At 45.7% G+C, this 15,552-nt stretch overlaps 1 protein-coding gene across 1 annotated transcript in view; it reads left to right on the forward strand.

Annotated features, from left to right (window-relative positions):
- xirp2a (xin actin binding repeat containing 2a) overlaps window positions 1-12,772 on the forward strand; it is a 48,493-nt gene extending 35,721 nt beyond the window's left edge. The window contains 7 exon segments of the mRNA XM_039793342.1: window positions 46-132; window positions 361-430; window positions 782-885; window positions 1,489-1,652; window positions 1,654-10,715; window positions 11,943-12,076; window positions 12,634-12,772. Coding sequence (XP_039649276.1) covers window positions 46-132; window positions 361-430; window positions 782-885; window positions 1,489-1,652; window positions 1,654-10,715; window positions 11,943-12,037 — 9,582 coding nt within the window. The 3' untranslated portion in view covers window positions 12,038-12,076; window positions 12,634-12,772.
- The last annotated feature ends 2,780 nt before the right edge of the window (window positions 12,773-15,552 follow it).

The following is a 15,552-nucleotide window of genomic DNA, read 5'->3' on the forward strand; positions in this document are numbered from 1 at the left end:
CAATGTTAGAGGGATTCCACATTCCCATTTCTCTGTGTTTGACAGGAGATGTCAAGCTCCTCAGAGGTGACAGTGAGAAGCAGTGCCAGAGAGGTCCTTCCCACCACAACCCTCTTTCACAACCAACAAGAGGTACTGGCTGTGACACTCGCCATTTGTCCACCAGCTGCATTGCAGCATCTTTCCAATGACAGGCTGCTAATAACCCCAGTTCTTTGGTTATTTCTGAACTTTCTGTCGCACTTTATGTGCCCGATGTAGACAAATTGCCTCATGCTAATCCTTTAAATTCTCACTGAATGAAAACCGTTGGAGGCTGCAGTGAACATGCCAGTGTACTAATGATTTACCTTTTCACAGGTAATCCATGATCAAAGAGTCCACCAGAACAATGTGGCCGCCAGTTACGGGAACCATTACGGCGAAACAGGTTATTCCGCTCATTGCTTTTATTTTGTAATTTGCACGTTTTTACCACAGCGCTACTTGTGTCCTGTATATTAATGATTGTTCCCACTACAGCTGAATAAGGGATGAGCTATGGAAATGAGTTGGAGTGCAGATGATTTTCTTTTCAGTGCATAGCAGCAAATCTAATCAGGGCAAAGTCAGGAAGGTAAAATATTGGAAAGTGGAAATTGGGCAATCACCGCTGCATGGTTTCAGAAAATGAAAACTACTCAGGTTTTTAATGAAATGATTTATTTCTCTGTCCAATCCCCCTGAGCTCCCTCACTGCGAATGACTTAATGAGGCAGCCTTCTTCTTGTGTCTAATTCAGTTATGCTCGTCGGAGGAGAGGACCTACCAAAGGTTTCCACTCAGGCTTTGAAGCAGCAGTATGAAAAAACGATTGTGGAAGCCGCACCAGCCAAGGAAATTAAGGTAATGATGCTGTCTGTTTATCCAAATATATTATAGTTTGGATTTTTCAGGAGGTATCAGTATGAAGACGAGGCCATATCATGAAATCATCAAAAGAAAATTGCTCATGCTATGAGATGATTGAGAATAAATTGGATTGGATCAAAGACCACATGTCATTACGCAGCCAACGTCTGAAGCTTATTTTTTTTCTGTGTCAAAATGGAAACCCAGATTCAAACAGGAACTCATGTTACTGTCTGCAGTTAAAGTGATCATCAATGAATATTTCAATCAAGTCAGCAATAAGGAACAACACTGAAAATGTCTGGGTTTGACAGACTGGAGACGTGTCTGTATTTGTTGATTTACATCCAAATTATTTTTGTTTTTTGGTGCTTCTCAATTTGGAAAATAAATTTGACTCAGCTGCACAAGTCCTAGAAATAACACTTATAATGATTCTAATTTTAGGATGAAAGATGATACTTCCTTTTCCAGAATTACTCTGTAGCTGTAGTTCAAAGATGTCCATTTCTGTGCTTTTCAATCTTCAAATTCTATAACTTAAAAACAACCCTCACTGTCCCTCTCTCCTTAACCAAAACCACATATGAACCATAGGTTGATGTGGATTTCAACCAATTCCAGTGGGCACCAGTTAATCAGTCCTCTAAAGCTTCAACCATGACCAGCTATGACACCTCTTCTACCGTAAAGACTGCCGCTGCCTCGTCAGGAGCGTCTGCCTCGTCAGTAGCTTATGAGATGACCGAGCGCTTCCCTCCCCGCCCGCCTACACCTGTTACAGGAAACCCCTGAGTACGTTTCATCCCAGCGTCAGGAGCCAGCCTCCCAACATAAGCGCACTGTTACCAAGGAGCAGTACTTTAAACACAAGAGTATGGCTGAACTCAAGCGCATCTCCAAGCACATTCATCCAGAGGTTCGCAAGAACCTCGAAGAGGAGTTCCTGAGTACGCTTACTGAAGCAGAAAAGGAGGCTTTAGAAAGCGAGGACATGGTGGGAGACGTTCAGCAGGCATGCTATCTGTTTGAAAATGACGGCAACGGCTCGAGTAAGTGTTCAAGCCCCGACAGGGATGATCTGGAATGGGAGGAGATCCTTAGAGGCGAAGTGCAGTCCATGCGCTGGATGTTCGAGAACAAGCCACTAGATACAATCAAAGATGACACCCCAGATGAGGACGAGGTGAGGAATATCGCGCAGCAGGAAATCATTGCTGGCAAAGATGTCCGACACACAGCTTGGATGTTTGAGACTCGGCCCATGGATGCTCTGGGGACAGAGGCTTCAAATTCAACTGAGCAGTCACAAAAATCGGCTGAGCTTGCAAGGGGAGATGTCCGCACTGCTACATGGCTTTTCGAGACGCAGCCACTTGATTATCTGAATAAGATCTACCAGGAAGACGAGCAGGAGACGGATGTTGTCACCACCGAAAGCATCACCGGCGGAGATGTGAAAACCGCTAGATATCTCTTTGAGACCCAGCATTTGGATTCCCTAGGTAAAACCGAAACTATTGAGGAGAGCCACTTCCTGAACCTGAAGTCTGAGCTGGAAGAGATCAAAGGGGATGTGAAGACAACCACTCGCATGTTTGAGACCCATCCCATGTGTGTCATCAGGGGGGATTCGGGAGAGATGCTAGAGATCACCACCATCCGCAGGGAGGAGACAGAGAAGGGAGACGTCAAGACATCACGCTGGATGTTTGAAACCCAGCCTCTGGATATTATTAACAAAGACCCCGCGATGGTGAAGCTGATATGTGGTATATCCATGGAGGACAACATTCAAGGCGGTGTGAACAAAGGTAGATGGCTTTTTGAGACAAAGACCCTTGACACCATTAAGGATGAGGAATGGGAGAGTTCCAGGAAGCAAAAAGAAGACATAATCGGTGCTGATGTGAGGAGGCACTGTCTGGTTTTCGAGACTCAGGCTATGGATACTCTGAAAGACAATGCCAATGCTAGACCTTTACTTTCAGAGGAGATTGTAGGAGGCGACGTTCAATCAGCCAGGCATCTGTTTGAAACAGTACCCATGGAAAATCTGAAAGAACTGCTCGAAGTGGGAAAACTTAAGAAAACGGTTGCGTCTGAAGAAGAAAAGGGTGACGTGAGGCATCAAAAGTGGGTCTTTGAGAGCCAGCCACTGGAGAATATAAGGGAGGAGAAGAAGGAGATTACAAGAACTGTGAACGTTGAAGCTCTCGACAAAGGAGATGTGACAAACTATAAAGAAAGGTTTGAAAGCATGGATTTAAGTAAGTGTGAAGGAACACAGAGAATTCAGATTGAAGGTGTCACATGTGGATCCGTCAAATCCAACAGAGTTCTTTTTGAATCAACCCCTATGTACGCTATGCAGGACAGCTCTGGCCATTACCACGAGGTGAGGACCGTGAGGCGTGAGGAGATTGTGAAGGGTGACGTGCGCAGCTGCAGATGGATGTTTGAAACCCGTCCTATCGACGAGTTTGATGAAAGCATCAATAAGTTTCAGATCATAAAAGGTATATCCAAGCAGGAGGTCGAGTCAGGGGATGTCAAAACAGCCAAGTGGTTGTTTGAAACTCAACCGCTTGATGCCATTAAATGTTCCAGTAATTTTGAGGATGAAGAACATAAAACTAAGGAAGATATTGAAATTGAGAAAGGGGACGTTAAGACTTGCAGGTGGCTATTTGAGACCCAACCGATGGATGTTCTGTATGAAAAGGTGGAAAAGAGCGAGGTCGACATCGAGAAAGTTCAAAAAGGTGATGTCAAAACGTGCACTTGGCTCTTTGAGACCCAGACACTTGATAACATACGCGACCACACAGATTCTGAGACCATTCTGAAAACCTGCACTGTAAATCAAGAGGACGTCCAAGGAAAAGATGTGCGACTGGCCCGCTTCCTCTTTGAAACAGAGAACCTGGAAAATATCACAGGCGAGGACAGCGCCTCTTTCAGGAGGGTGACGGAAATCGACATCCAGTCGGGCGATGTTTCCAGGATGAAGTGCATCTTTGAGAATCGCTCCTCTGACATTATGAGCTCCACCTCTGAGGAAACGATGCAGAGGTTGAAAACACAGCAGGCCGAGGACATCCAGAGGGGAAACGTGGTCAACTGTACCTGGAAGTTTGAGCATCAGCCTATCGATGCCATCTGTGATGATTCTACAGAGGCGAGGGAAAGTCGCACTGTGACTGACGTACAGGGGGGTGACGTTGACAAAGGCCGCTTCATTTTTGAGACATTCTCTCTCGATCAAATTAAAGAGGAGTCCACTGAGAATGATATTTCTAAACTCACTAGTATCTTTAGAGATGAAGTAGAGAGGGGGGATGTGAAAAATTACACCATGATGTTTGAAACTCAGCCGCTGTACGCCATCTGCGACAAAGAGGGCCATTATCATGAAGTAACTACAGTTACTAAGGAAGAAATCATTAGAGGGGATGTGGTGGGGGCTCGGTGGCAGTTTGAGACAAAGCCTCTGGATTCAATTAGAGACTCAGAGGAGGTCTATGTTATTAAAGCTGTGACTGAGGAAGGCATTAACAAAGGAGACGTCAGCTCTGCAAGGTGGAGGTTTGAAACGCAACCTCTGGATGAAATTACAGAGGAAATTAAAGTCAGGTCGAAAACAGTTGCAGATATCCAAGGCGGCGATGTGAAGACAAACAAGCAGCGATTTGAGACTGATGAGATGTCCCAAAAGTACATCAGAACAGTTAGCGTGAGCGAAATCCAAAAGGGCGATGTCAGATCTGCCACGTGGATGTTTGAAACGCGCACAATGGATGAGATCCACGGCGAAGGCGCAGAGTATGATGGCATGGAGAGAGTGACAAAAGAGGAAGTGATGAAAGGGGATGTCAAACAGTCTGTGTGGCTCTTTGAGAAGCAGCCTCTTGACAGCATCAGAGAGACTGATGGCACAGAGCTGATTTCCAAAAAGGAGGAAATCCCACAGGCCGATGTGAAGACGACGACATGGCTATTTGAATCCACTCCGTTCCATGAATTCAACGAGAGCAGCATGGAAAAGACGGAAATTATAGGTAAAAGCATCAAAGAGACACTTGAGGAGCTTTACTGTCAGAAAATGGTGGACTCCCAAGGTGTTCTTATTGAGGCAGATGAGATCGGCGATGTCCGCATGGCCAAGTATAAACTCATGAACCAGGAGGCTCCACAAATCCAAAGAGAAGAAATTATCCGAGGGGATCTGAGCAACATAATGATGAACCTCCTAAACCGCAGAGAGCTCACGGAAAGGGGGATAACTATTGACAGCGAGGAGCGGGGGAACATCAACACCACAGTGAAGCAGCTATTCAACCAGGAAAGGGAAAACAATGTGGAGAAAGAGGAAATTGTCCGCGGTGACATTCAAGAGGCCGTAAACAATTTGCTCAAGAGCGAAGGCTCCTCCAAGCGTGGGATTCTGATTCAAGAGGATGAGAAAGGAGACGTGAGGATGACTATCTATTCCCTCTTGAATAAAGGGGAGAGGGCTACCATGGAGAAAGAGGATATCATTCAAGGAAATGTGAGCAGAACCCTTCATCGTCTTCTCTCCAACTCAGGAGGGGAAGACTCGAAAACTATAAGGGTGGGAGACACGGAGAGGGGTAACGTCAGCTTTTACTCCACATGCATTGAGTCGGGAGCCTTGGATTACCTGAAGCAGCTTCAGTACGGACCCGATGACGCTCAGGGAAAGATGGAAAAGGAGAATATCATAGGTGGTGATGTCGCGGTGACCAAAATCTTGCTGCAGAAGAATCAGCAGCAGATTGGTCGCACGGTGGCAAAGGACGACATAGTTCCTGGCGACGTGCACAGCAATGTTAAAGTCTTTATGACGGAGCCTGCCGTTGCCTACAGAAACCTAGAGAAAAGGGATATTGTTAAAGGTGACCTGAGCGCAGCCCTGGATTCACTGACCCAAGCGATCAATCAGAAAGTGGTAATAGAGAAAGAGGAGGTGGTCAAGGGGGACATCCCCACTACTTTGAGGTCTCTGGAGGAGGCCCAGCATCAAGCCAAAGAAATGGAAAAGCCTGAAATTGTCAGGGGAGACATCAGAGGGGCTCTCGAGTCCCTGGAGAAATCTGCAACCAGCAATACGGAAACGACTGTTGAAGATCTAGTGCCAGGTGATATCAAAGGGACCCTGAAGTCTCTGGAGGAGGCAAAGCAAGCCGTGAAAGAGATTGAAAAAGAGCAAATTCTCAAAGGAGACATCCACATCGCCATGCAAAGCTTACATGAGGCAACAAGCGCGAAGAAGGTTTACCAGCATCAAGTGAGCGAACAAGGGGATGTCAAAGCCACTATTCAGCTCTTGCTAGAGCCCACGACTTCTCCCAAAATGCAGCGCAGGGGGAGCATGGAAGGAGATGTGAAAACATCTATAAAATGTCTTTACGAAGGACAGGAGACAACGCAGGTGGAAAAAGAGGAGGTAGTAAAAGGGGACGTTAGAGGGGCAATAAAGAATCTAATGCATAGAAAACAATATTCAAATGTGAAACGCATGCATCTCCCCAAGAAAGCAAAAGTGCCTGTGAAAAATCCATTAAGCGTAAAGCAAGCGGAGCATGAATGCTTACATGAAGTCAAGAGTGAGAGTGCAGCAGTCAATCCAGCCCCCGCTGTGAAAAATCTCTCTCAGAGCGGTGAGTCACAGAAGCACACACAGAGGCACCACGAAAGCAAATCGGTGAAAACACAGGTAATAACCCAAGAGGACCACTCTGTTACTGTAGCCAAAACAGACAGTACTGCTGGGGCCTCTCAACACAAGAGCATGAAAGAACAGAAACAGAAAGCGCCGCCCCCGCAGAAAACACACGCTCCTAAGCCTATTATGATAAAGAATAAACAGATGACTAATAATGATCACACAGAGACGAAAGCATCGGATGTGAGTGTGATGAAAGAGGTGCAAAACACATCACAGACCAATGTTTCAAACAAGCAAATGTGTGAAACAAAGACGATCAAACAGGTGCAGACTACAGTGACGGAGAAAACTGTCACGCACAAGCAAAATGTATCCGAGCAAATGTCTCAAAAGCAAATGGAGAGCAGGGCTGTCACGCAAAAGCATGACATAAAAAATATGAAGAGTGATTACCGGAGCCTTGACATGAGAGGGAAAGGGGTAATCAAAAAGGCGAAGCCGGAGATTCACTTCCCCCCTCCTCCCTCTTCACCACCTCCACCCTCAGAGTCTGAGCTGTCCCTCCCTCCGCCGCCATCACCAGTGCTGGGGAGCCCAGCGTCCCCCCCGTCTATCATGAGGCAGGACAGCGACCTCCCACCTCCACCGCCTCCGCCTCCTATGGAATGCAGGTCTGACGCTGACTTTTTCCCTCCTCCTCCACCTCCTCCGCCCTCTGTGGGTGGACAAGATTTTCTCCCTCCGCCCCCCTCGCAGCAAGAGCTTAACGCAATGCCTCAGCCTCCGCCTGCAAAGCTGGGCAAACCCATTGGCAAGCCTTTATTCAAAGTGCCCAAGCAGCCAGAAACACAGAAGCAGCCCGTACACGTTAAACCCAAATGGCAGAAAAAGCAGCCAACTCCTCCACCACCTCCACCTCCAGCACAGCTCCCCCCTGATCAAGCAGAAACGGCGTCAACAGAGCGGGGAAAACCAGCTCAAGTTCAAGAAGTGAAAAAGGAAACTAGCCAGCTGATCGAAACAAGCAAGCAGATGCAGTCTGAATTAATAACAGCGTCGACAACAAAAATACCAAGCATCCCGGCTGTGAAACCAAAAGAGAGCCCACAGCCACCTAAAAAAGTGTTTGTCCCTCCCATGAAACTGCCTCCACCTCCTGAACCCGCTCCAGCCGCAAAGCCCAGGCCTTACGCTCGCAAATTTAAAACCCCGCTCATGCTTGCAGAGGAAAGGTATCGGCAACAAACGGAGAAAGAAGAAATAGTGAGGAGTAATGTCACAACTCCAACTCCTCCGCCAATTAATATACCATCCACTGCTGCCAGTCCAGAGCCTTCTGCAGCACAGAACACAGAGACACAAGCGACCATGGAAGCGACAAAAGCAAAGAGCGAAGAAGCCAAGAGCGTTTCCAAAGAAAGAACATTGCCTGCCAAGAAAACCCCTTCCCAGATCCCTTTGAGCAAGCCCTTGATCTCAGTGGTAAATAAGAAATCAGCATCTGGATTTACAAATGTGTCCTTAGATAAAAAGCATGTTGCCAGCGAGCACTCCTCAGAAAAAATACTTTCCTCAACTGATGTTAAAAAGAGTCAAACTGCACCCCAGAATCAGACTGTTTCTCCTACTCAGTGTCATCGCGAGGCCTCAAATATTGAGGTCCAGTCATGCTCGAGTGTGATCACTTCTTCAGTCAGCGAGCAGCAGCAGTTTATTAAGGAATCCAGCAGCAGGTCTATTGCTGCCACACAGAGTGCTGTCCAGCAAAATGTAAATCTTCAAAGCCAGACTGCGGTCACATTGAAAGCTGAAGATGTAAAGAATATTAATGTGCCTCTGACAGAGGAGGGGAAAATAGGTCCCTCTCAACCCACTAAAATTCCAAAGGTAACTCCAAATTTCAAGGTGAAAACCTTTAAGATGCCAACAGAGAAGAGAGAGGAGAAATGTGACAGTGAAATGAAAAGTGAAATGCATTTAAAGCAAGAGAAAGGCAACGTGTCACAGAAAAGTGAAACAAAAGTGTATCAGAAAAGCAGCCAGCTGACATCAGCGAGAACCGAGATGAAAACAGAAATGAAAGAAAAGGAGAAGAAAAGTCACGTGAGCCCACCTATAAAGGGAGTTGAAGTGGACATTAACGTGGACAAGGGAAAGCCGGTGCAAAGGAATGAGAGTGAAGTAAAGCAGTCACCATCAGTTACTGTTTTAATGCCTAAGGTGGCTAAGACAACATCTGCAGCAACTTATCAAGGCCATGTATCTGTCTCCCACAGTCAGCAGAGCATGAAGGCAGAGCACATTCAAAGACACGAGGAGGTGGTTGTGACTGAGAGTGTGGTACAGCAATGCCATCAGAGGCAAGAGGATCTTCAGGTGCAAAAACAAAGCAAGGTACAAGCAGCAGAAACAAATAAAATGCAGATGAAGGCAGTAAAGTCAAAAGGTGAACCTAAGGATGTGTTTGTGCGAGCGACTGGGAAAGCGGCCCCTAAAGACGAGGCTCATTCCGAAGAAATCACTGATTTGGAGAAATGTAATATGATGCAGAAGCTGCTCGCTCAAATAAAAGAGCTCGAGGGCACACCGAGCAAAATAGACTCCAACACTGTCAGGATGATAATCAGCCAACTCCCTGACTGGGCCATGGGCTCAGACGAGAAAAAGAATTTAAGTGAAATTGCTAAACACCAAAGTAAGAAAAAGCTGAAAGAAATGCTGGTCTACGTGAAAAATATGTTTCAAGCAAAGCTCACATTTTTGGAGGAAAACTCAACCGCTGTGGAGAAGCAGGGGAAAGAAAAAGAAGAGCCGCCAGTGCCTCCGAAACCAGACAAGAGCGTTATCAGTGGAGCGACTGCGAAAATATCGAAGATCAGTATCGGCTCATCCAAAAGTGAAAAGAAAGTAGTGGAAGAGAAAAGATCACTGCAAGAGAGGAAAGTGTATCAGGAGATGAGTGACGCGGCTGATCCGAGAGTGTCCTCCCCGTTAGCGAGTATCCGCACTCCGTCGCCCACTTTTATAAGTATCGAGTCACGGAGGATAGACTCGCCGCTCAGAGTGACCCCTTCTCCTCCGCCCTACAAGTCAGTCGGGACACCCCCGCCTCCTCCTCGCAAGTCCTACACGCCCACATGTAGCTTCAGCAGGGCCACGCCGTCTCCCACCCTGAGCCGCTCGGAGAAGCTGATGAAACTGCGGGACACCACCTCCAAGCTTTCCAGCAATGCCATCAGCGTTACCCCTCCGCCTCCAATGCCGCTGTCAGAGGGCTTCGCGGCTGAAAGAGAGCAACCCTCCCCGTTTGGCGACAGGGCGACTCCCATAGACGCCGATGAGCAAAAGTTTGTGGACGTCGCAGAAATGGGGGACTCCATGATGACTGTGAGGGATAAAAAGTCTTTCTTTGAGGAGGCGCAGAAGGCGGAGGTGAGCAGGACGTACACGCGGAAGGATCCCATCGATATCCCCGAACGTTTGGGACCCGACGCCGAGGAAGGCGCCCAGGCTGTGACTATAGACCTTCTGAAAGAGGATCTCCCCAAAGTTGATCTGTCTAAGCTGGTGAACAGATTTGAATCTCCACAACCCAAAGTCTACGCCAGAAAGGAGCCCATTGCCATCAGCGAGAGGCTGGGGAGCGATACGGAGGACGCAGAGGCTGACCCACCAAGAGCTGACGAAATCCCTTCATTCAACGTTAAAGCAATCAAGGATGTGTTTGAGACCGGCGAGCATAGTTCACAGGCTGCCCGAGAGTTGAGAGAACAGATAGAAAGAAGAGAATCTGAGTCAGCTTGTTCCGTATCGGGGGGTCACTCTGAAACGACAGCAGTCACCGAGCAATTCTGCAGCGTCGACGACTTCGGGAACCTGATAAGTGAGACGACGAGCGAGATGCATTCGGAGAACTCCCTGACCCGCGGTAACCCTCCGTCCTACGCTGACGTGGTGAGAGGCAATGTTCCAACGGTTGGCGTGCCCGCCGAGGCCTCGGCCGAGGAACTGCTGAGAAACTTCCAGCAGTCGTGGGCCGAGAGCCAAGGAGTTTTCCAGAACCTGGGTTTCAGTGTCACGGAGCAGAGGACTTCGCAGATCGTGACGCACCAGCAGGAGACTGTCGTGACGGGTAAACCGAGCTGTGCAGCATGAGGATACTAAACAGGCGTGACGGTGTGTTTAACATGCATTGTGTGTGAGAAGTTTCAAGCATCGACTGCATTGCGTGGAAAAGAAAAGAAGCATTAGCATTTGGTTTGACAGTTATTTACACGGCATGATTTCCTTTTGATGTGTTTTCTTTTTATTTGAAACGGTCACACTAAAGCTCTGAGCTGCTCGCAGTTTAGGAGCTGTCGGTTTCACGGATTTTTAATATTCACGGGTTAAACTTTGTCCCTTTTTATTTATGCTTCTGATGTGAGAAGCTGGCAATGACGGCAACATATTAAACTTACATTTCTTATGCATGGGTGTGTGATGCAGAGAACGCCTTGAAATGTCTCCAGCAATAAGATAAACAATTGAATTATTTTTGCATTCTTCAGTTAAAGATAAGGCTTCACCTTTTATTCCACGTTCAATAAGTGGATTTTAAACTAAAGCAAGGTTTTAAAGCATTAAATTATTCACATTTTTAAAGCTGTTGCAGTAATTATGAAAATGACTCTCAGACCTTCAAAAACAAGCCCTTTTTAGACGATAATTGCAATTGCAATGCGGATGCTAATTACAGTGCAGTACATATTCTGACACAAACAGAAGAAGGATCCACATTGTGTTGATACACACAGTTACAGTTTTATTTTGTTTGCCGGTTGAATAGTGTGTTTTTCCTTTTGGTAACACTCTCCTAACAATGATTTTAACTTTCCTGGAAAGAGCTCTGTAATTTCATAGTAATTCTTGATAAAATAGGCCTAGCTTATTTATTTATTTGTCTGGCTTTAAAGACTCTCTTGGTCAGTGGTTCCAAACCTGCAGGTCATGAATCCCCGAGTGGCCCTAAGATAAATCAGAACAGTCACAAGATTATTAAAGAGATAAGAATAACCAAAAAATAATTTTTGTTGTACAAACTTCTGTTAATGTTTTTGGGACTTTCCTACAATTATTTTATTAGTTATCTATACACAAGCCCACGCTGCTTAATGTGGAGGGGTCACAAGCCTAAAAGGTTGGGGAAACACTGCTCTAGGTTAAACTAAACAAATGAATGTGAAATGTACCAACTGAACATCTTTATATTGCCTGTGATTTTGTACCAAATGATATGGCTCTCTTCAGGAAATTTCCTAGGAAATAACAAGGGAAATGACGACCCTGTAAATTAAAGTGTTACCTCATTTCTTTTCAGAAAATTCGAGTTCCAGAGTCCGAACTGTGCAGGGTGTGTCGGAAGAGGGTGTACCCGATGGAATCGCTGATCGCAGACAAACAAAACTTCCATAAAAGCTGCTTTCGCTGTGAGCACTGCAGAGGCAAACTAAGGTAGAGCTATTTCACCGAGCAAACGCCTTCGTCTGGACTTTCTTCACTGCTAAAAAGCAACATGTTACCAAGTATATTCATCTAAGTTCTAGTCAAAATATCTAATCCCACTTAATATAAGACACATTCACCTAACAAGTAATATTTCAGTGAGACATAGGGACTCGTTTTTAGATGATGCATCTTAAATATCTTGTTAAGTGAAAGAGTCTTAAAAACAGCAGAAGATAAGAGATAAGATAAAACTTTATTGTCTTGCATCTTCTGCTCCAGCAATCAACAGATAACATTAAAAAACACAAACATAAAAAAAACATCTGTATCACCAAGCAAACATCTGACACACCGTTCCACATACACACACACACACACACACACACACACACACACACACACACACACACACACACACACACACACACACACACTCACATTTTTACTTATTACAAGCAAAAACACCTTGTTTTCATTGTTGTTTTTTGTACTTTTATGAGAAGTGGCCTTTTTTCCAGTGTTTGCACGACTCTAACCTCTTGTTTTCTTTCTTTCTTTAATAGTCTTGGTAACTATGCCTCTCTCCATGGACGAATGTACTGCAAGCCCCACTACACGCAGCTGTTCAAATCCAAAGGAAATTATGACGAGGGATTTGGACAGAAACCACACAAAGAACTATGGAATAGTAAGAACCAGGAGAATTCAGCTGAAAACACAAAAGTCAAATCGCCGTCCCCCGAGAAGAAAGTCATGGATTCCAGATCTCCCACCGCTCAGAGCACACTGGTTATTAAGGATGATGACGTAAGAAAATCAGAGGAGGAAAGCATAAAGCTCACAACCAAGATGTCGGTAGTGTGGCCTCCTCAATCTGAATCACCAAAGAAACCCTTCAACATAGAGGAGGAGTTGAAATTGGTTAAGCCATCGTGGCCCCCCAGGGAGGGCTCAGCTCAGGAAAATGAAGCACTCAATCAGCTGATGAGTCCTTCATCAAAGGAGACCAATATCCCCGCAGATAAAGTACAAAATGGACCCCAGGAAAACGACAAGGTGCAACAGAGTGCCTGTTCAACAGAGAATGTTAAAATGCCTGAAGAGACTCCAACACAGTCAGAGGCTTCGGCCTCCCCCCTAGCAGTCGCTGAGGAACCAACAAGTGTCGCTCGCACTCGAGAAACCAAAGAGTCAAACAGTGGCTCCGGGGCTGTGGCACCAGTGGGTTCTGAAATGGACTCTGAAGTGCACCCTGGAGTGGAAGAGAAGGAAGAAAGCGCAGGGAATGGTGGCGGAGCTGTGGAGAGCACAAACATGCTGCAGGAGAATGGAGAGAAAAGCGCAGAAAGGGTGGAGCAAGTGAACGTAAATGGACATGATGGGCAGATAGAAAGTGCAGCGGGCGAGAAGGAAAGCCAGGAGGAGATAGATAAAGAAAAGAATGATGGTACGAACAATGGGGAGGCGGTAAAGGTCACTTTAATAGATGAGCAGGCCACTGCAGGACAGGCACTTAACGCAAACTCCAACAATAACAATAATTATGGCCAGACCCTGCTGGAGCATGACCTCCTGTTTCAAGGGCTTGGCGAGGATGAGGAGAAGAAAAACCAGTCACTTTTTTTGACAGATACAACGAGAACAACCGATTTCTTCCAAGCCGATCACTGTGAAGAATCAAAATGGATGCCAAGCGACGTGCTGCAATTGGCACAGAGGGATGATGGTTTTGTGCCAGCGGGTGCCAAATGTACTGAAGCCACAGACACAAATTTCTTCACAGACACAGCCGAGGGAATGTTCACTTTCAAAAACGAGGCCACCGAGCCAAAGATTAGCACATCAAGCTTCCTCGAGGACATTTTCGCCGGCCTAAGCACCAGCAGCTCCGGCTTGCTGTCTGATTTCAGATCCAACATCTTCAGTCAATCTGCCGGGGAGACGCCTCCGGTGTCGACGCTGGATGACCTTTTTGATTTCGGGATGGTGGCGAGAGAAAGCGCAGATAAAGCGGGAGATGTGAGGGGAAGGGATGAGAGCAGTGACAGCTTTGCCACAAACTACAGAGCAGGCAGCGGTGGCACTTCTCTGTGGGCAGACGGCGACGACGACGAACGACGCCGCCTGACAGTGGAGGAGCAGATCAAGAGGAACAGATACTACGACGACGATGACAGCGACAACTCTTGAACCCCTTCAGCCCATTCAGCTAATAATCAGGCAGCGTTGTAATTTCAAATTTATGTCCATGGAGAGATGAACTGCTCTGATTTCAATCAAGTGTTTTTGTACTGGGTTTTAAAATTGTTCTTCTGCTCTTTTATTCAATATTTAGCTTTGTTTGATTGAATGCACCTGGTGTGCAGAGAAATGGTTAAGTGCTTATTTTTTTCTTGTATTTTACTTAGTATGCATATATGTTTTTTGCTGACTGATCGAAACAGGGCTATATTTTAAAACTTTTTAATATGTGCATTAATTACAAACTGTTTTTCTTTGAATGAATGGCTGCCAGCTTTCTTTTGTGTCTGAACAAAGAGGTTTTCCCGTTTTCTATTATGTCTTTATGGTTGAAATAAAGCTTCATGAACTCGACAATATATGACTTTTTAATTAGTAGGTGCATAGACACGCGGGAGCAGTATTGGTACTTAGCTGTGTCCCCTTTGTGTGGCTGGCTAGTCTGATATATGGCCTAGCTAGATAACCCAGTTCAGCTGAGATCTCTTTGGCGAAAGGCGTATTGATTTTCACTGAGAGCAGGCCTGATGTAGGAGTTACAGATTTTTCCATTAGGTGGCTTTTGTCACCTCTGACAGATTTTGTTCTCCTTCTCAGTTACAGTTTGAACACTATGGGTAATTGGCTGCAACGAGAATATACTGCAATGTTAATTAAACCAGCAAAAAAATTACTTTAGTGTCAGAAAAGTGATGGCTTTACAATTTCACTGTGGGTCGTCATGCTACATTGTGCTGACAGCTCCTTTAAGTTGGGGAAGCACTGTTGCTGTTTCAATAATTCAGCATCCTCTCCTGAAATGCGGTTTGGCATCTTTTTAATTGGGCTATTTTCCCCCTGTAGTGTTTTATTGACAATCCAAAGTAGATGCAGTTTTGTATGTTTTTATTCGTTTTATCCTTCTGCCAAATAATTACAAACCCAAACAACTGCCCATTCAATCAGAAAGAAGAGGCAACAATAATAAAACTGACCAGTGTACAGCTGTTGAAGATACCCAAGACGGTATTCAATTTTGAAATGGAAATGCAGATTTAGCCATAAGCCAAACAGGGTAATCTGCAGCCCAGCCTGATAGATCACCAAAGCCTAAAGGGCAGGTTCACATGTTTCCAGGTCTGTCTTCTAACCGTGACCACATCCCCATATGCACATTAAAAGACACAGGCATGCTGCATAAAAAGAATCCCCCCTCAACTGTGCTAAACTTTTCGCAACCAACGTGTTTTTTTAATGTTTTT

Source organism: Perca fluviatilis, chromosome 24 (assembly GCF_010015445.1).
Source record: "Perca fluviatilis chromosome 24, GENO_Pfluv_1.0, whole genome shotgun sequence".
NCBI lineage: Eukaryota > Metazoa > Chordata > Actinopteri > Perciformes > Percidae > Perca > Perca fluviatilis.